This window comes from Erythrolamprus reginae, chromosome 7 (assembly GCF_031021105.1).
Source record: "Erythrolamprus reginae isolate rEryReg1 chromosome 7, rEryReg1.hap1, whole genome shotgun sequence".
NCBI classification, from domain to species: Eukaryota; Metazoa; Chordata; class Lepidosauria; order Squamata; family Dipsadidae; genus Erythrolamprus; species Erythrolamprus reginae.
Window position 1 is genome coordinate 39,093,870 of NC_091956.1, and position 21,715 is coordinate 39,115,584.

General features: G+C 49.7%; 1 protein-coding gene across 2 annotated transcripts in view; it reads left to right on the forward strand.

The window, feature by feature from the left end:
* Nucleotides 1-21,715, forward strand: part of LOC139170329 (ADP-ribosyl cyclase/cyclic ADP-ribose hydrolase 1-like) — a 185,842-nt gene that overhangs the window by 110,080 nt on the left and 54,047 nt on the right. For both annotated transcript variants that reach the window (XM_070757370.1, XM_070757371.1), the window contains exons 5-6: nucleotides 11,048-11,124; nucleotides 15,350-15,442. In XM_070757370.1, the coding sequence (XP_070613471.1) occupies nucleotides 11,048-11,124; nucleotides 15,350-15,442 (170 nt within the window). The remainder of the gene's footprint in view (nucleotides 1-11,047; nucleotides 11,125-15,349; nucleotides 15,443-21,715) is intronic.

The window sequence follows — 21,715 nt, forward strand, 5'->3', positions numbered from 1 at the left end:
GCAAGAAAGGTTGTAAAGTGAGGCAGAACTCACTTAATAACCGTCTTACTCAGGCGATAGAAACGTTGGCCTCATTGGTTCATTTACTGACCATTCAAAGTTGCAACAGCCCTGAAAAAAATGACTTATGCCTCTTTTTCACACTTAGAATGTTCGCAGCAGCCCGATGATCAGAGGATCAAAACTTTGCTGCCATTTCATTTTTAGGACCGTTGCTGTGTGTCCTGAGGTCATGTGACCCCCTTTTCTTTCTAACCAATCCACGCCCAGGCATGGAAATGTGCCACTCAGACATTATACTTTTCTGCTCACACTGAAAAAAAATTAGAGGGAACACTGATCAGGGGCAAATACCTTTAACTCTCCGATGCCTGGTTATCCCCTCTTTGCCCACGTCGCCCTCCAGACAATCTTTGTCTTGAAGGATCTCAGAAAACAAAGGAAAAAGCAGTCTCAGGAGGGAGAGGTTTCCTCCTTGAGACTTCTGTGCCTCGAGCGGCCACCGGAAGTCCCCCAAGTCTTGATATTTTCAATTATTCAGGTATCATTCTGATATTTTCAATCATGTTGTTATTTTTACACTTCTCTGGCTACTGCTGCCTGATGACATTGTGACTAAACTGTTGAAGCCAATAGGCATGGGTGGTATAAAAATATTATATATAAATGTATAAAAGTACAGAAATAAAAAGGAACCAAGGAATCATGCAGCGGGGAAAGTATTATTTTTGCATCCACTAAAACAATAAATGGGGCAGCTTTGCAAAAACAAAACATAAGAAACTCTGCTGAATTGTCCTCTCTCTTCCCCTCTTTTTAATATTTTAACTCTTCATTATGTAAATGTTATCCTCAATTTAAACCCATAAATGAATCCACAATTTTTATCATGTCATGACTCATTAGATAATATTAGATTAGATTAATAGAGCTGGAAGGGATCTTGTGGTCTATTTATTTATTTATTTATTTATTTATTTATTTATTTATTTATTTATTTATATGCTGTCCCACTCTGAAGACTTGGGGCGGCTTACAACATATAGAAAAAAAAACAATAGAACTATCCTAAATCCAATTTTAGGTTAAAATTTCCTTAAAAATCAATTGCTCCCATTCAAACAATCAAACATATATTACATTCATCAGCCAGGGGACTAACATCTAATGTCCCCCGGCCTGTTGGCATAAATGGGTCTTCAGGTTCTTGTGGAAGGCAAGGAGGATGGGGGCGGTACAAATCTCTGGGTGAAACCTGTTCCAGAGGGCCAGAGAAGGTTCTTCCCCTAGGCGCCACCAGACAACATTGTCTAGTTGATGGGATCTGGAGAAGGCCAACACTGTGTGACCTGACCAGTTTCTAAGGCTCTTGTGGCAGAAGGCAGTCCCATAAGTAATCTGGTCCCATGCCATTTAGGGCTTTATAGGTCATAACCAATACTTTGAATTACATTCAGAAACCAATCAGCAGCCAATGCAGCCCGCGGAGTGCTGGAGAGACATGGGCGTATCTAGGAAGGCCCATGACAGCTCGTGCGGCTGCATTTTGTACAATTTGCAGTTTCTGAACGCTCTTCAAACATAGACCCATGTAGAGAGCATTACAGTAGTTGAACCTCGAGTTGATAAGGGCATAAGTGCCTGTGAGTAGAGGCTCCCTGTCCAGATAGGGCCGCAACTGGTGCACCAGACAAACCTGGATGAATGCCCCCCTCACCACAGCGGAAAGATGGCATTCTAAAGTCAGTTGTAGATTGAGGAGGACACCCAACTTGCAGACCTTCTCTGAGGGGGTCAAAAGTCTCCCCCCCAGTAATGGATGGACTGATGGAGATGTCCTTGGGAGGCAAAACCACAGCCACTCCATCTTGTCAGGGTTGAGTCTGAGCTTGTTGACACCCATCCAAACCCTATCAGACTCCAGACACTGGCATACTACTTCCATGGGTTGAGTGTCAATAGCATACTGATGGTAACTCACCCCATGTCCTTGGATGATCTCACCCAGCAGTTTAATGTAGATACTAAACAACAGGGAGGAGAGGACTGACCTCTGAGGAACCCCACCTATGAGTCAACCTCTGCCCTCCTGCTAACACTGACTGCGACCGACCGGAGAGGTAGAAGGCAAACCACCAAAGGACAGTGCCTCTCACTTCTAACCCCTCCAGCCGGTGGAGAAGCATACCTTGGTTGATGGTAGCAAAAGCTGTTGAGAGGTCAAGAAGCACGAGGATAGAGGAAAGTCCCCTATCCCAGACCCACCAAAGATCACCTGTTAGCGTGACCAAAGCAGTTTTCGTGCTGTAGCCAGGCCTGAATCCTGACTGCTGAGGGCCCAAATAATCTGGTTCATCCAAGGACCATTGAATCTGGAGTGACATCACCTTCTCAATAACCTTCCCTATAAAGGGAATGTTGGAGACAGGATGATAGTTGTTTAAAACAGCTGGGTCCAGGCAAGGCGTTTTGAGGAGGGGCGCACAACTGCCACTTTACAGGGAACCAGAAAGGACCCATCCCTCAAAGAAGCATTGACAATCTCCTGGACCCAGCTCTGTGTTACCTCCCTGCTGGCTGAAACCAGCCAGGAGGGACATGAGTCCAAAAAACAGGTGGTGGAGCCCACAGCTCCCATGGCCTTGTCCACTTCATCAAGTGTCATCAAGTCAAACTCCTCCCACACAACAGGACTAAAATGGGCCCCTGTCACCTCAACTGACTTGTTGTCAGCCGACACTGCATTCCAGTTAGAGTCAAGTTCTGTCTGGATCTGAGCAATTTTACAGTGATCCCCCGGTTATTGCGTCCCCGACCATTGCGAACAGGGTAATTTGCGATTTTTGAACCCGGAAGTCAAAACACCATCTGCGCATGCGTGCCCTTTTTTCTATGGGCACGCATGCGTAGATGGCGCCGGGCAGATCAGCTGCTGGGCGGCTTCCCTGGGTCTTCCCCCTCTTGCTGGCGGGAGGGCGAAGCCCCCCCAGCACCCGCTCGCCCGCCCTTCGCCCTTCGCCCGGGAAGTTCGCCAGGAGTCAGCGGAGAACGACGCACCTGTTTTAAAACGATCGGAGCCGGCCGGCTCCGATCATTTTAAAACAGGCGCGCCGTTCTCCGCTGACTCCTAAAGCAGGGAAGTTCGCCAGGAGTCAGCGGAGAACAGCGCGCCTGTTTTAAAACGATCGGAGCCGGCTGGCTCCGATCGTTTTAAAGCAGGCGCACCGTTCTCCGCTGACTCCTAAAGCGGGGAAGTTCGCCAGGAGTCAGCGGAGAACGGCGCGCCTGTTTTAAAACGATCGGAGCTTTCCAATGAGTCCCGAAGACAAACGTCAAACTTCCGCGTTTGTCTTCGGGACTCATTGGAAAGCTGCGCGGGTGTTTTAAAACGTTGCCGCCGACATGGGGGGCTTGCTAGCACCCCCCCAAACCCGGGTTGGAGGTTCGGGGGGTGCTAGCGAGCCCCCCATGTCGGCAGCGACGTTTTAAAACACCCGCGCGGCTTTCCAATGAGTCCCGAAGACAAACGCGGAAGTTTGACGTTTGTCTTCGGGACTCATTGGAAAGCCGCGCGGGTGTTTTAAAACGTCGCCACCGACATGGGGGGCTTGCTAGCACCCCCCCAAACCCAGGTTGGGGGTTCGGGGGGGTGCTAGCGAGCCCCCCATGTCGGCGGCGACATTTTAAAACAGCCGCGCCACCCCCAATCTTCGGCTCCTCGCTAGCGCTGCGGAAGTTAAAAACACCATCTGCACATGCGCAGATGGTGTTTTTACTTCCGCAGCGCTACTTTGCGAAAACCCGCTCATTGCGGGGGGTCCTGGAACGGAACCCTCGCAACGAGCGGGGGATCACTGTATCTGCAAAAAACTTATTGAAATCCTCAGTACTATCCTTCAAGGGCGTGTCAACTTCCCCCTGATTAAGGAGGGAACGAGTCACCCTAAACAGGGTGGCTGGGCAGGATTCCACAGATGCAATCGAGGTGACATGATTTGCCCATCTTGTCATCTTGAGTGCCATTTTGTAAGTCTCAATGTGAGCAAATGCTATCGGCCAGATAGTTAGCAAGTGCCATGGTAATTGAAAAGCCCATTGTTTGCTATAAGGTGGTTTTTGCTAGAAATCAGAACTATATGAATGCGTCCAGTTATCAAGTGCCCAAAAGACCCGTTGTACCTACCTGAACGGTCTTCTCGATGCACTGGAAGGAGAGTCCAACATGGGTATTTAACAAATCCTATTGGTAGAGACTGAGTAAAAAAATAGCATAATAATAGGTACCGCCCCCTTGCAGTCCCCCATGAGCTCAGTTTTAAAAACGAAAGGCACTTAAGAGGATAACCAACTTTTATTGAACAATTCAATTCGAGAAGACCGTTCAGGTAGGTACAACGGGTCTTCTCCACTGCATCTGGAAGGAGAGTCCAACATGGGATATATCAAAGATCTTTAAAGCCCATGGGAGGGAGAAGGTCTAGCTAGGGACTTAGGAGAAACACAAACTCTTTGAAGAACCCTCCTGCCAAAGGCCGCTTCCGCTGAAGCAAAGGAGTCCAACTTGTAATGTCTAATAAACGTCGTAGGGGCTGCCCAGGTTGCAGCCCTACAAATGTCCTCTATTGATGCTTGAGTAGACCAAGCCGCTGAGGTCGCCGCACTCCTGGTTGAGTGCGCTGTCAATCCTTCCGGAACTGTGTGTCCTCCGGCCCTGTAGGCCTCCGAAATACAGTCCTTAATCCAACGACTAATGGATTTTTCCGATAGTCCAAGTCCCTTCCTATATTCAGAAAATGAAATAAAGAGAGTTTCAGACTTACGGAACTCCTCCGTCCTTCTAATGTAAATCTTTAGAGCCCTTCGGACATCCACCTTATACCACAGCAGCTCCGACGGATGACTCCCATGAGTACAGAAATCCGGGAGAATTAGTTCCTGCTTCCTGTGGAATGCCGTGTTCACTTTTGGCACAAAGGTGGGGTCCAACCGAAGAACCACCCTATCTGGGTAAAAGACACAGAGGTCAGGTCTCACAGATAGGGCCGATATCTCCGACACCCTGCGTGCAGATGTAATAGCCACAAGGAAGGCTGTCTTGATGGAAAGTAACCTAATTGGTATAGACCTCAATGGTTCAAAGGGAGGTTTAGTTAAGGCCTTAAGTACCCACGTGAGGTCCCAGGATGGAAATCTCCTGACAGGCGGGGAATGTTTATTCGTGGCTCCCTTAATAAAGTCTCTAATCCAAGCATGCTGAGCCAATGAACGAGACTCTGGGGTTTGAATCATGGTGGCTAGGGCTGCCACCTGTCTTCTTAAGGTATTAGGGGCTAGGCCACGCTCCACCCCTGCTTGTAAAAATTCCAAAACTGTAATTACAGAAGCTTCCCTAGGGTCACGTAAATCTTTGTTGCAAAAGTTACAAAATGCTGCCCAGGTTGCCTGATAAATCCGTGAAGTCGATGGGCACCTGGCAGCCTGCATGGTATCTATGCCCTTCTCTGGTAAGTCCAACTGCTTCAATTTATGCCTTTCAAGTGCCAGCCTGTCAAGTGCAGCCATTGGGGATCTGGGTGTTGCAGATTCCCCTGGCTCAGCGAGATGATCTGATCCAGGATTTTCCACGGGGGTGACACTGAAAGCTCCACCAAGTCCGCGAACCACGGCCGATGTGGTCAGTGCGGTGCTAGTAGGATCACTTCCGCTTCCTCCTGAAGAATCTTCTCCACCACCCTCGGGATGAGATTCACAGGAGGGAAGGCGTAAAGGAGGCCGGGGGGCCAAGATGACAGTAGAGCGTTGGTCCCTTCTGCCTTTGGGTCCGGAAAGCGTGTGAAAAACCGCGGGAGCTGGGTGTTCTGGCTGCTGGCAAATAGGTCCACTAGGGGAACCCCGAACCTCTGGGTCAACTGATAGAACAGGTCTGGATCGAGTTGCCACTCTGACGGGTCCAGGGTAGTCCTGCTGAGCCAATCCGCTGTGGAATTGCTGATCCCTGCGATATGTTCAGCGATGCTAAATGGGTCTCGGCCCAGTTGAAAAGCATCGTAGTTTCCTCCATAAGTCGTTGTGACCTTGTGCCCCCTTGGTGATTCAGGTGGGCCCTGGTCGCTACATTGTCTGTTAAGATAAGTATGTGTTTGCCCTCCACTATGGGGGCAAAGGCCAGTAGGGCTAGAAACACTGTCCTTAGTTCTAAGAAGTTTATATTGACCGAAGCCAGTTCCTCCACCGTCCATTGTCCTTGGGCCATATGTCGTCCCAGGTGGGCACCCCATCCGTATAAACTGGCGTCTGTGGTGAGAATGAGACGGTCCTGAGTGCAAAAGGGGGAGCCTTCCTGAATTGCTTCGGTAAGCCACCACTTCAACGACTCTCTGACTCTCTTTGGTAAGTTGATAGTCCTTTGTGAGTGACTGACCTTGGCCCTCTGAGCTGGTAAGAGAAACCACTGGAGGCCTCTTATATGGTGCCTGGCCCAGGGAACTATACCTATGGTCGACACCAACGTTCCCAGAACTTTTGACAACCGTGCCAGTGGGGCCCGTCTGAGGCGGACCAAGTTGGAAACCAGGCGATGAATATTCTCTTGTCTCTCGGGAGAAAGGGTTACCTTGCCTGATAAGGTATCGATGATGGAACCCAGGTGTTGTAGTCTGGTTGCCGGAGACAGCTGGCTTTTTTCCACGTTTATCGTGAAGCCATGTGCTTCTAATGTCCGTATTGTTCTGGCTAGGTCCTCTCTGGCCTGCCCGGGGGACCTGGACAAGATAATTATGTCGTCCAGGTAGGCCATCAGTCTGATGGAATGAGACCGAAGGTTGGCCGTCAGGGCATCCAGCAACTTGGTAAAAGTCCGTGGGGCTGAGGAAAGGCCGAAGGGCATTGCCCTGTATTGGTAATGGACGCCTTCTGAACAGAACCTGAGAAATTCCCGGTGTGTCGGGTGCACAGGCACGTGGAGGTAGGCCTCCTTTAAATCTATTGAAGTCAACAGATCCCTGGAGCGTATCGAGGGAAGAATAGTCTGTAAGGAGTGCATGTGGAATCTCCTGTATTTGATGTAGATATTGAGTTGTTTCAAATTCAGTATCATCCGGTATCCTCCTGAAGACTTGGGTACCAGGAAGATCCTGGAATAAAATCCCTTGCCTACTTCTTGCCGAGGTACCTGTTCGATGGCTTGTATTTCCAATAAATGGGCAATCTCCTTGCGGATCTGCTGTCTCTTGTGCAGGTCCCGAAGCCTTGGGCAACTTACAAATCGATGAGGAGGAGGTCCCATGAATTCCAGATGAAGTCCTTCTGATACGGTGGCTAGTACCCACTTGTCCGAGGAAGTGAGTAGCCAGGAGGGGCTGAAGTGTTGCAGCTTCCCCCCTAATGGTAGGAGCCTGGATGAGTCATTTGGAACGACGATATCCCCTCTGGTTGCCTCCCCGAAAGGACCGCCTGGACTGCTGGAAACCTCTTGGACGATCCTGATAGGATCCGCGATCACTCCTGAACGATTGTTGGGAATATTGGTTCTGGTGAAAACCTCTCTGCGCTTGTCCCTGTCCCGTAGAAGAATCCCAACGTGGGTTCTGACGTCTAGTGTAGGGAGTAAAGCGACGGTCCTGGCATCTATTGGACTTAAGGAGGACCTTCCTCTTGTCCTTGTCCTCAATGAGGACTTTATCCAGAATGTCGCCGAAGAGCATTGATCCCTGCAGCAGGGCTGATGCCAGGCGCCATTTTGATTTCAAGTCCGCTGGCCAATTTCTTAGCCACAACAGTCGGCGTGACGACAGTGTAGTAGCCATGCCTCTACTGGCAAACTTAGCTGCATGTAGGGTGGCATCGGCGGAAAACTCAGCTGCGGCCTGCAGTTTACTGATATCCTGGCGAAGTCTGGCCTCCTCCGGGCCGAGGCGTGACTGCAGTTCCTGGAGCCACATGATAGAGGCCCTGTTGAAGAAGGAGGCCGCGGCAGCCGCTCGGAAACCCCAGCCCGCCATCTGGTGGGTCTTGCGCAATAGGGTTTCCGCCTTCCTGTCCTCTGGTTTCAAGCTTTCCCCCGTCTCTGACGGTACCAGGGCACTAGAAACCAGCGTGACTACCGGCTGGTCAATGGGGGGAAACTCCAAAAGTTTTTCCACCTCCTTGTCGAATGTGTAGAACTTTCGCTCCAAATTTGAAGGCCCCTGGGCCGCTGCGGGGTGCTGCCAGGGCTTTTTAACTCCCTCAACAAAAATGTGCGAGGCTGGGATGTGGTCCGACTCGGGTTGGGGTTCTCTTAAAAGGGAAGCTGATGTCTTGCCGGTCTCTGCTTCAGGTGTCTTGGCAGCTCCCTGCAGGTCCATTACCTGCTTTGCTTTGAAAAGTAGGGTCCGAAACAGTGTAGGTTTAAACAGGCCAGCCACTGGCTGCTGCTCTGGGGTGTTCTCATCCTCTGAGAACTCGTACTCTTTGTCACTGTCCTCGCCAAAATCCGGATCCTCTGAAAGAGACCCCAAGCCCGAGGGGGGCGCTATTGGCCAAAGGTTTCTTGCTTGAGTCTGTGGACGGTTCACATGCTGACCTGCCCCGGCATTCACTCCTTGAGCATAGACATTTGCGAACATCTCCTGTAGATCTGGAGGCATGTGTTGCCATGAACCAGTCTGGGATCGTAGCCCAGCCGCTGTAGGGGTAAACGTAGCTGAAGGTGCCTGGGCGCCCCTTCTTGGAGGCCCTGAAGGTTCAGGTCTAGTCCAGGACAATGCTGGAGATGGGGCCTGTGGCAATGTCATGAACTGCCCTTCTGGGGACCAGTCACCCTCTTGAAGGGGCCCCATGTGTCCAAAGGCTGACTGTGGAGTCATAGGTTCAGGTGTGGTTGCCTGCCTCTGAGCCAATGGTACTGGCGAGGGGGAGGGGTGTAATGCTGCCTCCAATTTCTTCTCCAGCGCTTTTATGCACTTTTCTGCCTCTTTCAATGAGGCCACCGAAGCAGGGGTGGCCACCGAAGCAGGGCCACCGAAGCAGGGGACTGGGAGGGCTTTGACCTCTCCTTATCCTTCCCCTTAGCCTTTTCCTTGGTCACCACTGGGGAACTGGCTTTCTCGGCACTGGGCTTATCATCCATTGTACTCACAGCTCCGGTGGTTGTATCAGATGAATTGCCCGGAAAATTGCCTCTCAGCAGCTTCGTCACTAATAGTAAAAATGGCTGCTGCTGCTGGTCTCACCCTTGCGGTTGCGCAGTAGAGCCGAAGTCCAATTTGCGCTTCTCAGCTGCCGGAAGCCCTTCCGGTTGGCGCCTTTGCGCTCCGTGGGGGGGTCTTTCCAAAATGGCGCTGCCCAGCGTTTTCGTGGGCTTTTTGCGCTTACCCCCCCGCTTTCGCTGCCTATTCGGGCTCACCCAGCCCGTTCTCGGTCATCCGGTCCTCGATGGACCTCTCACCGACCAGCCGTGGCGATTTTATCTCTGGCGGCGGCGGCGGCGGCGGTAGCCTCCGTGGCTTTTTCCTCTCGCCGCTTAACAGCTGATCCGGGCTCCGGCGCTGGTCGAAAACCCCTCCGGGGGCATTTGTCCTCCTCGAGCCTCCTAGTGGGGGGGGGGGCGGACCCCCCCACCTTCGGCTCGCAGCCCTTGTTTGACCGCTGGGGCCAGGGACTCTGGGCTGAGGTGCTCCTCTTGGGGGCAGTTCCCTCGGGGGGAAGCAGCCCCTAAGGAGATCGTTGGGGGTGTTGTCCACGGAGGACAGAGACCCCTTCCTCCAACGCTGATCAAATCTGTAAGGAGACAAAAGAAACAAGATTAAACTGGTAAACAACAGTCAAATTTCTTTAAGTAAAACTCAGTATGTCTCTACTCTGGGACTGAGTTTTTAAAACTGAGCTCATGGGGGACTGCAAGGGCGCGGTACCTATTATTATGCTAATTTTTTACTCAGTCTCTACCAATAGGATTGGTTAAATACCCATGTTGGACTCTCCTTCCAGATGCAGTGGAGAATGTGACTGTGTGGGGTGGAGGAAGGCAGACATGAGAACTTCAAATTGGTTGTAAGTACCATGCTTCCCCAAAAATAAGATCTGATCTTACTTGATCTTATTTTCAGGTCTTATCTTCGAGGGATGTCTTACCCACTTATGTTAAGACCACTGCAGCTATGCCTCCCATGGCCCAACGTATGTCATGTCACTGCCGCCTTCTGGGCTACTTGCAGCCAGACACCATGTCGCTCAATGCACTGCTGCCACTACTCACAAGCAGGATCCCACAAGGCTCATTGTGCCACTGCCACTGCTTACAGCAGAAGGCTATGCTGCTTACCTGAATGGTGGCACAGGTGTGATGAGCCTCACAGCGTTCTGCCACAAGTGTCAGCACCAGTGAGATGAGCCTCTTGGCATTCTGCTATAAGCAACTACACCAGCGCAATGCACTGCATGGTATCTGTCTGTGAGTGGTGGCAATGGCACAATGCCATGATGTGGTGTCCAGCTACAAGTGGCCACAAGCTGCTGCAGTAGAAGTCGAGCAGTGATGTGACAGGTGTCGGGGCATGGAAGGCCTGGCTGCATTAGTCCTAAGGTAAGTGGGTGTGTGGTGTGTGGGACGGGTCCACCCTGCCCTCCTACAACCAGATGATAACAGGGGCTTAAAATAGGGTTTATTTTGGGGGATAGGGCTTATATTAAGCTACAATTTGTTTTGGGTGTAGGTCATATTTCAGGGAAATTCAATAGCTTTCATGGATCCATTGTAACTTTGAATGAATGTTAAGCAACCAGTCATAAGTTGAGGGCTACCTATCTTTGTTGGTTTTATTATTACAATTACCATTAAAGTTTTTCCTCTTCCATGAATTTTGTGAAAACCTGAAACCATTTTCAGACAGCAGTGATCTAGGTGGGTATGTCTTGTTATGATATTTTTCAAATTATGGCAGGGAAATTAATTTTGTAGAAATAAGGTGTTCAAACATCTATTGTATTTTTGGAAACACAAAATAGTAACCAAATATAAAATAGATGATTTGCTTGTTGTAAGAAATAATGTTCCTCCTTGTTTTAGTTTGCAGAAACATCCTGTGGAACAGTCCAAGTGATGCTCAATGGGTCAACAGCGACTGGAGCATTTAGAAAAAACAGGTATTGTCTTTCCTCTCATGGACTTAAAATGTTCCTTTAGTAAACAAAGAAGGTTTTCTTCACTATTTATTTGTGGATATTTCTGACCAAGCATCTATATGTCAGCCATGGGTATCTGCAAGATATGGAATAAAGATGACAGCCACAATGGTATGATTGAAGTATTACTGTAGGACAGGGGTAGGGAACGTTGGCTCTTCTGTGACTTGTGGACTTCAACTCCCAGAATTCCTGAGCTAGCATGATTGGCTCAGGAATTCTGGGAGTTGAAGTCCACAAGTCATAGAAGAGCCAACGTTCCCTACCCCTGCTGTAGGAGATAACCAGGCTGAGCCCAAGGAACCCAATTTCACTTCAGGAATCCTATCATAAGAGATCTAAGTCCCAACTTGAATTCCTTATCTATCACCGTTTTTTTTTTTACTTTTACTAGTTCAGATTCTTGTAGAGAGTTTAGGCTTGCAATAAATCTTTATATCCATTTGAACTGCCTGAGTTTAACAATTTAATCATAATTATATAATCAATTGCCTTTGTCATGGTCAGACCATTTTCTACTGCGGCTCAACTTCCTGGCTCCAATCCTCCCCCGCAGGGAGGCGGAACCGATTAGGAGGTTCCGCCCCAGACGCCTGATGGACCCTGAGGGCTTTCAGAAGGCGCTTGGGGTTTTACCAGATTCGCTCATCCACAGCTCGGCAGAGTCTCTTGCTGAGGCCTGGAACAAGGCTGCAGCGGAGGCTCTTGACCGAATTGCGCCACTGCGACCTCTCTGTGGCACTAGACCCCGTAGAGCTCCATGGTTCAACGAGGAGCTCCGGGAGTTGAAACGCCAGAAGAGACGTCTAGAGAAGCGATGGAGGAAGAGTAAGTCCGAATCCGACCGAACACTTGTAAGAGCTTTTATTAAGACTTACAAAGTGGCGCTCAAGGCGGCAAGATGCGCGTACCATGCCGCCTTGATTGCATCAGCGGAATCCCGCCCGGCTGCACTGTTTAGGGTAACCCACTCCCTTCTAAATCAGGGGGGAGTTGGGGAACCCTTGCAGGGCAGTGCTGAGGAATTTAACTCATTTTTCGCTGATAAAGTCGCTCGGATCCGAGCTGAACTCGACTCCAATTGCATAGCAGTATCGGCTGACAATGAGTCAGTCGAGGTGACTGGGGCTAAACGTCTTTGTCCATCTGTCTGGGAGGAGTTTGACTTGGTGACACCTGATGAAGTGGACAAGGCCATTGGAGCTGTGAGTTCTGCCACCTGCTTACTGGATCCGTGTCCCTCCTGGTTGGTTTCGGCCAGCAGGGAGGTGACACGGAGCTGGGCCCAGGAGATTACCAACGCTTCCTTGGGGAGGGGAGTTTTTCCATCACTCTATAAAGAAGCGCTTGTGCGCCCCCTCCTCAAGAAGCCCTCCCTGGACCCAGCCGTACTTAACAACTATCGTCCAATCTCCAACCTTCCCTTTATGGGGAAGGTTGTCGAGAAGGTGGTGGCACTCCAGCTCCAGCGGTCCTTGGAAGAAGCCGATTATCTAGGTCCCCAGCAGTCGGGTTTCAGGCCCGGCTACAGCACGGAAACTGCTTTGGTCGTGTTGATGGATGATCTCTGGCGGGCCCGGGACAGGGGCTTGTCCTCTGTCCTGGTGCTTCTTGACCTCTCAGCGGCTTTCGATACCATCGACCATGGTATCCTTCTGCGCCGACTGGAGGGGTTGGGAGTGGGAGGCACTGTTCTCCAGTGGTTCTCCTCCTACCTCTCCGGTCGGTCACAGTCGGTGTTAGTGGGGGGTCAGAGGTCGACCTCTAGGTTTCTCCCTTGTGGGGTACCTCAGGGGTCAGTCCTCTCCCCCCTGCTATTTAATATCTACATGAAACCGCTGGGTGAGATCATCCAAGGGCATGGGGTGAGGTATCATCAATATGCGGATGATACCCAGTTGTACATCTCCACCCCATGTCCAGTCAGCGAAGCAGTGGAAGTGATGTGCCGGTGCCTGGAGGCTGTTGGGGCCAAACTGTCAACAAACTCAAACTCAATCCAGACAAGACGGAGTGGCTGTGGGTGTTGCCTCCCAAGGACAATTCCATCTGTCCGTCCATTACCCTGGGGGGGGGAACTACTGACCCCCTCAGAGAGGGTGCGCAACTTGGGCGTCCTCCTCGACCCACAGCTGACATTGGAACATCATCTTTCGGCTGTGGCGAGGAGGGCGTTTGCCCAGGTTCGCCTGGTGCACCAGTTGCGGCCCTATTTGGACAGGGAGTCATTGCTCACAGTCACTCATGCCCTTATCACCTCGAGGTTCGATTACTGCAACGCTCTCTACATGGGGCTACCTTTGAAAAGTGTTTGGAAACTTCAGATTGTGCAGAACGCAGCCGCGAGAGCTATCGTGGGGCTTCCTAGATTCGCCCACGTTTCTACAACACTCCGTGGCTTGCATTGGCTGCCGATCAGTTTCCGGTCACAATTCAAAGTGTTGGTCATGACCTTTAAAGCCCTACATGGCATTGGACCAGAATACCTCCGGAACCGCCTACTACCGCACGAATCCCAGCGGCCGATAAGGTCCCACAGAGTTGGCCTTCTCCGGGTCCCGTCGACTAAACAATGTCGTCTGGCGGGCCCCAGGGGAAGAGCCTTCTCTGTGGCGGCCCCGGCCCTCTGGAATCAACTCCCCCCGGAGATTAGAACTGCTCCCACCCTCCTCGTCTTCCGTAAACTACTTAAGACCCATCTATACCGCCAGGCATGGGGGATTTGAGACACCTTTCCCCCAAGCTTATTATAATTTATGTTTGGTATGTATGTGCTGTTTGGTTTTTAATTGATAGGGTTTTTTAGTTTTTTCTTAATATTAGATTTGTGCCTGTACAATATTGTTTTATCGCTTGTTGTGAGCCGCCCCGATTCTTCGGAGAGGGGCGGCATACAAATCTAATAAATTATTATTATTAATTATTAATAGAAAATGTTTGAAATTTTAGATTTATTTTTCTTTGCATATTAATATTGTATACAAACAGATATTTCATCGATAAGTTCACTTTTCTGTATTGATCTAAAATAGAATTAGCTTTTTATTTTTGAATTAGGAAGACTTCTATAATAAGAGGACCAATGGTAGCTCCTATATATGTTAAATATTGTTAGTTCTGTCTGTCTTACATTTTAAAAAAATTCAATAAAAATTATTAAGGAAGAAAAAACTGCCTGGATCGCCTGATTTCTCTGGTGCTTGACAATTATCAATTTTAATTTACATGGCATACATGGCACACATTAAAGAGGATGGAGCTTCAATTGCACCATTGTGTCACCATCTTGATATTTCAACTGTACCCTGGCAGATACCCCCAGGGCCAGGGGTGGCTTTTCTAGTGCTGGACTAGCAACTGGGCTGTGGCTTCCAGTTCTCAGCCTGATTGGTGATAAATGATACGTTCTAATGCGTTTCAAAATGATTTCAAGTGAAGAAAGAAATGAAAGAATGAAGAAACCAAAAGAGTTAAAGATTTTTTTAAAAAAGGAGAGCAAAAACATAGCTCGGTTTACCATTTACTTCAGTAGCAGCCACCATGGGTGTGCGGGTCCCAAGTAGGTTCTTTCCACTGAAATACCCCTCTTGAAAATAAAACCCCTCCTATTGATCTAAGGGGTCAAAACAAGTGCAAGGATTTCATAATAATAATTTTAAAATAAGTGTTAATATTTATTTATTAAATTCATTGGCTGCCCATCTTACCACAGGATAACTCTGGGAGGCTTACAATCATAATAATATTTGCATGAAAATTCATCGCAGCATAATTAAGAGGATAGATAATCCTAGGAGGGGCAAGTAGGGGATATCCCTTAAGATTTTGGACCATACTCTGTTCATTTTGCTAATGCCAAAATTCAGCGAAGTCCTTTTTGGCTCTGTCATTTTGTGGTTCCTTTTCTTCTTTATGAGCTTGTCCCCTTGGCTGAGAATTTTATGATGAATAGCAGAAAAGCGTCAGCCACCATTAACTGAGTATGGCAAGCACAGATCCATCTGTTGAAGAGTCAGAATGTAAAAGGATATAGAAAGACCAAATTAGAGTCTTCGGAAATAAGGGTCTTCTGAAAATAGAAATATACATCTAGTAACAAAGGAGTAATATTTTAACATTTTGGCCTGATATATTTGTTTAACCAAGAAAAAGTTTTGAATGTTTTTCTCTGCTTCTAATCTTTCAGCATTTTTGGCAGTGTTGAAATTGTTAACTTAAACCCAGAGAAAGTTTCCAAGATGCAGATTTGGCTAATGCATGACATTGATGGACCTCAGAGGTATGTATGATTAGCCCGTGGAAAATATAGCACTGCTTTAATGCCACTATTCTGGATAATAGATGAGAGATGGGCAGCTATATAAATTTCATAAAGAAAACAGTATATATCAAAATGACTTCTAGTATCCGTTGAAAGTTTCCCTAAAAATGAGGCCTTTGTCCTTAGATATAGTAACTTCTCTTTAGAAATATAATGGAAACACTATTTAAAAAGAATTTTAATTTGATTTGATTTGATTTGATTTGATTTTTGGCTGCCCATTTTAACACAGATTATTGGTTATACGTTCATACCAATCCATTACAATTTCCTTTTAACATAAGCAATATTATTAAAATAAAAAATAGGAGATGAAGAACAATATTCTCTCTCCCCCCCCCAATTAAAAGCAAGCAGTAAAAAAAAGAAAATAGAACTGCATCTAGCTTACCCCAATATCACCAATAGGCCATCATTTATCTTCCAAAGTTGCAAATGAGCCTCACTTCCACCACAACAATGGACATTTTCTTCTTAAACTTCTTATCTCCCACCTTCTATGGATTTCCTTCATTCCATCCAGTGGTGGTATTCAACTGCTTCACCCATTGTTAACATTGAACAGCAGAACCCATTGTTAACATTGTGTGCAATTCGGCTGAATCACCATGCCTGGGCCTGCCTCACAGCTCGCCCCTCCCCTCTCAGCCATTTTGGCATCTTGGTACTCCACTATCATCCCCCCTCCCCCTCCAAGCAAGTGACATTCACACAGGCAAAACCACAACTCAGCTCTGACAAGGGCATTCAGTGGGAGGGGCTGCAGTTACTAAACAAGCTAAGTGCTTGAAGGAACCCATCTCTAGGATCCTCAGCGGGTGGTGAGCAAGGCCTCAGCCAGGCTCCTCAGGAGACAATGGTCTTTGCAGGGGCTGATCTAAGCGCCTGGAGCAGACTCTGCCGTAAGGATGCTGGGGGCATCATTGGGGCTCCTGCAAAGAGGGGTTCATGCCTGGTTCTCATGTGGCACCATGATCCATGAGTGCTGCTGGCACTGTGCAGCTACCCAGGCAACCTCTTCATGGGTGGTGGCCTGCAGGTGGGTGCCCCTCACCCTCCCCTCCAGCCACTTCTCACCTGGCCTGACAAGGTAAGACCAACAGCAGGGGACGGAGATCAGTTCCAGGCCCACTGTGCTTAGCCAAAGGGCCACCTGGGCGAGGTACACAGCAAGGCTTGGCTGTCTTTTGGGCTTGGCTCCAGGAGGGAGGCCCAAAAGAAAGCACCTTGTCCAAGCACTCAGCACCCCAGTGTGGAACACTCCTCCAAGGGTCACCTGTTTACTTGCCTACCTCTTGGAAATGGTGAGTCCCCCTAATGCGGGTTGGATGTGGGACCTGAAATGGAGGGGAGGGTGAGCAGATGACATCAAGAGCTTGGTCCAAAAGGAGGCCAAGCCCTACAATGTCACTGCTGACATTGACCCTTCGGCCAAATGCAGCAGGTCCACAGCAGGTCTCCCACCCGTGGTATGCTGCTTTCTGCATTTATGTTTGGAGCTGCTAGAGGCCGTCCTCTTCTTCCTCTCCTTCCCCACTGCTGGACAATCCCATATGAAGAAGGGGGCATCTGCTAGCAGAGAGGGGAATGTGCAAGGTTGGTGCTTCTGGGACAAGGGGACCAAGGAAGCATCTGGGCCTGGCTCACCTAGTTTCTCTTCCTGTTGCAGCTGTGCATGTTTCTGCTGCTGTTCCAGAGGGCTGCCTCAGGAGTGAGGGGGAATAAAGAGGCCAGCTGGCAGGCCAAAGGTTAACTTGCTTGCTTTACTTTCCTTCCTCCACTCTTGCTAGTTTTGCTTCTCTTTCCACCTGGCCCTCCTGATCTTTGAGACTGCGGCTCTCTAAATGGGAAAGATGGCTGCAAGAGAAAAAAAGCTAGGTGAGCCAGATCCAGACACTTCCCATGTCCTCTCACCCCAGAAATACCAATATTGCACTCTCCTCTCTCTGCTAGTGGCTGCCCCCTTGTTCACATGGAATCACCTGGCAGCAGAAAGAAAGAGGGAGAAGTGGGAGGCGGTGGCCACTTATAGAGAGGGGAGAGTGTGAAGTTGCTGCTTCTGTAGTGACCAGATTTTTACATTGGTAAAGAGGGACACCATTGACCGGGGGGGGGGGATTTTTTCTCTTTTTTTCTCTCTTCCTCCCTGCCTTTTTCTTTCTCTCTCTTCCTTCCGCATACATTAAAATGAAATTTCATTGCATACTGCTTTCAAAAGACAACTCCCCTTATACCCTCCCTGTCTCCCCCTTCTTTCCCCAACCTTCCATCTTTCCAAGGTGGGTAAATTGAGGACCCAGATTGTTGTGGGGCAAGATGCTTATTATTGTTGGGGGGCAAGATGCCTTGTTGTGGGGCAAGATGCTTATAACCCAGATTGTTGGGGGCAAGATGCTTATTATTGTTGAGGGGCAAGATGCCTTGTTGGGGGGGGGCAAGATGCCTATTACCCAGATTGTTGGGGGGCAAGATGCTTATTACCCAGATTCCTTAAACTGCGTAGAGACGGCTGTAAAAACGCTACGAAGTGGTCTATAAGTCTAAATGCTATTGCTATTTTCTTTTTCCTTCCTTCCTAGCAAAAAGGGAAAGATGGAAAAATGGCCCCCTTTTATCCTTGGTTTTGGCAGCGCCGCCCCCACCCCATGCCTTTTTTTGACATTTAAATATATCCCCCCCATCTTGCCCATTTGAGAAGCCCTCTCTCTCCTCCCGAGAGTTTTGTCAGATGCCGGTTGTTGAAGAGTCAAATGCTCCTTGAGTCCCCATTTCCTCACATCCGCCCCCTTCTCCCCCCTCAAAACCACAAATAAACCCTAAGCCTCCCTTGAATAAGGGAGAGGAGTCCCATTTCTTAAACTGGGGATGGGGAGGCTGTGGCTGGAATGATGGCACCCCTTCGGACACAAAGCAGCCAAGTTGTTTGTTTCACCTCCTTTACAAAGCCCTGGCCAGTCTCACGGGAACACTTTGCAGAGGGCACGCGCATGCCGCCCCCCCATTTGCCTCACCTCAGGGCTGATTTAGGAGATAAAGGAGGGCTTAGCTGTCTTAGCTCCTGTGCCCACCCCGGCGCCCAGCATGGTTTGCCCCCACGAAGTCCCTCCGTTGGCCCTGCTCAATCAATGGGGGGCACCCGGCCTTTTGCAATGGGTGTTTGATAAGCCCCAGCTGCTTGGGAAGTTCTCCTCCCTCTGCCTCCCATGTCGGCTCTTTCGTTGGGAAAGCAGCCCTTTGCCGCCTTGAAGCTCCAGAACAGTTGATCTTTTAAAGTGGGACATTTTTTAAACTTGCAAGAACAGAGGCAGGAGAGCAAAGAAAGCTTTGGCCTGCTGGCTGGCCTCTTTATTCCCCCTCTGAGCAATGTAGCAGTACACAAGGCTGTGGAGCCTTTATAGCATCCTGTCTCTTCATGTGAGAAGCGATCAAAAGGCTTTCTTACCAGGAGTGTTGTTCTCCTCCAGATTCCCCACCTCCCTTTGGTGGCCCTCAGCCAAGCACAGCTTCCCCACCAACAAAGGAGAGAAGTGGACCCACTTTGGTGACACCACTACCTAAGCCCAAAATCGTTCAAATCATGAAATGTTTCTTGAAAGTCACTTGAAAGGGGTAAACAACTGAGCCAAAATTTCCATTGCTAAGCAAGATTTAAGTACGTTTTGTTCTATTTTGTGATTTTGCTTGCCACTATTGTTAAATGATGTTCAGTAGTAGTAAATAAATAGAGAGGAATATTATATTTTATTGAGGCCTTGATTGGGGTCTCAACGACACTGACCATGCCCATCCCCGCTTCCTGCCAGGAGGCGGGGACGGGCATGGTCAGTGACGTTGAGTTGGTCATGTCAATCTAGTCATGTGCCCACCCAGCCATGCCTACCCAGCCAATCATTAGGGCAGATACTTGTTAAATTATTTGAATCCCACCACTGATTCTATCCAGCTATTGTCAATATTTGCATGAGGTCTAGGGGTGAAAGTGCTTGCCTCCACTTAGAATGTTGAGAATTTAATTCTAGATAGCAGCAGATATTTCTTTTCTAGCATATAAAGAAAAAAAAAATCTGCTGCAAACTTCCTGTAGCATCAAGAACATCATCTGGCAAATAAAAGCTAAGCTATATTCAGTTGTCGACTCTACCCTGAATTAAGGGATTACATGGCAATTTTAAAAAAAGAGTTAAAAATAATTTTAAAAAAGAGCCGATATAAAAGCATTTGCAATCAAATAAAAGCAGAATGCCTTAACTACTACAGCAAACAAGAGGAAAACCTCCTACGCACCAAATCTAATAGAGCTTTCTACAACTTTGTCAACAATAAACTCAAAGACTCTAGACCCATCTCACCTCTCAAAGGACCCAACAACAAAGAATACCACGATGATTCATCCAAAGCCAACCTCCTCAACTCTTTCTTTGGCTCTGTCTTTGTTAATAGCAATGGCTCATCCCCCAATTTCATCAATCGCACCTCAAACTCCCTTAATGACCTAACCCAAGTAGACTTCACTGAAGACCAAGTTGAAAAAGCACTAAGTGACCTTAAACCTTCTCTATCAGTTGGACCAGATGGTCTATGTGCTTACTTCCTAAAAAAGCTCTCTTCTGCCATAGCTGAACCACTAAGCATAATTTTCGAAAAATCCTTCAGAACCAGCACACTTCCTAAGCCAGTGATGGCGAACCTATGACACGCGTGTCAGCACTGACACGCGTAGCCATTTTAGGTGACATGCGGGAGAGCAGAGCGCAGGCTCGCCCACACGCTGCCTTTGGCAGCACAAGCATACCTGTCCGGCCAGGGGAAGAATCGCCCCGGCCGGACGTCAGTTTCAGCTGGGGTGGCCCGAGAATACCGCCTCCCAGCTGGGCGCGCGCATGCCTGTCCGGCCGGGGGAAGAATCGCCCCGGCCGGACGTCAGTTTCAGCTGGGGCGCGTGTGAGAACACCGCCTCCTAGCTGGGCGCGTCTGCGCAGAGCGCAGGCTCGCCGACACGCTGCCTTTGGCAGCACAGGCATGCCTGTCCGGCCGGGGGAAGAATCGCCCCGGCCGGACTTCAGTTTCAGCTGGGGGGGCCCGAGAACACCGCCTCCCAGCTGGGCGCGCGCATGCCTGTCCGGCCGGGGGAAGAATCGCCCCGGCCGGACGTCAGTTTCAGCTGGGGGGCATGTGAGAACACCGCCTCCTAGCTGGGCGCGTCTGCGCAGAGTGCAGGCTCGCCGACACGCTGCCTTTGGCAGCACAGGCATGCCTGTCCGGCCGGGGGAAGAATCGCCCCGGCCGGACTTCAGTTTCAGCTGGGGGGGCCCGAGAACACCGCCTCCCAGCTGGGCGCGCGCATGCCTGTCCGGACGGGGGAAGAATCGCCCCGGCCGGATGTCAGTTTCAGCTGGGGCGGGGCGAGAACACCGCCTCCTAGCTGGGCGCGTCTGCGCAGAGCGCAGGCTCGCCCACACGCTGCCTTTGGCAGCACAGGCATGCCTGTTCGGCCGGGGGAAGAATCGCCACGGCCGGACGTTTCAGCTGGTGGGAGGGTGGCGGCAGCGGGCAGTACCCGTGGGGAGGCGCCAGGGTGGTCAGCTGTGAGGCGGAGCTCCGGAACAGAGGCACCGACGCCGGCGGCTGGACATGCTGGAATTGCGTGCCTGGCACTTACCTGCTGGCTGGGCTGGGACGGAGGCTCCAGCCCCACGCAACGCCAGCATGTACGGCGTCTAGCAACATGTCTAGCCGCCGCCGTCGGTGCCTCGGTTCCGGAGCTCTGCCTCACAGCTGATCACCCTGCTGCCGCTGCTGAGAGAAAAAGAGAAGGAGAGAGGGGGGAGAGAAAGAGATAGCAAGAGCGGCACAGAGAAAGAGAGAGTGGGGATAGCAACAGAGGGAGAGAGAGAAAGAGAGAGGGGGGGGGAGAGAGAAAGAAAGATAGCAAGAGAGGGAGAGAGGGAGAGGGGGTTAGCAAGAGAGGGAGAGAGAGAAAGAGAGAGGGGGATAGCAACAGAGGGAGAGAGAGAAAGAGAGAGGGGGAGAGAGAGAGAAAGAGAGAGGGAGAGGGGAGGAGAGAAAGAGAAAGAAAGAGATTGCAAGAGAGGGAGAGAGAAAGAGAGGGAGAGGGGGGAGAGAAAGAGATAGCAAGAGGGAGAGAGGGGGTTAGCAAGAGAGGGAGAGAGAGAAAGAGAGAGGGGGGATAGCAACAGAGGGAGAGAGAGAAAGAGAGAGAGGGGAGAGAGA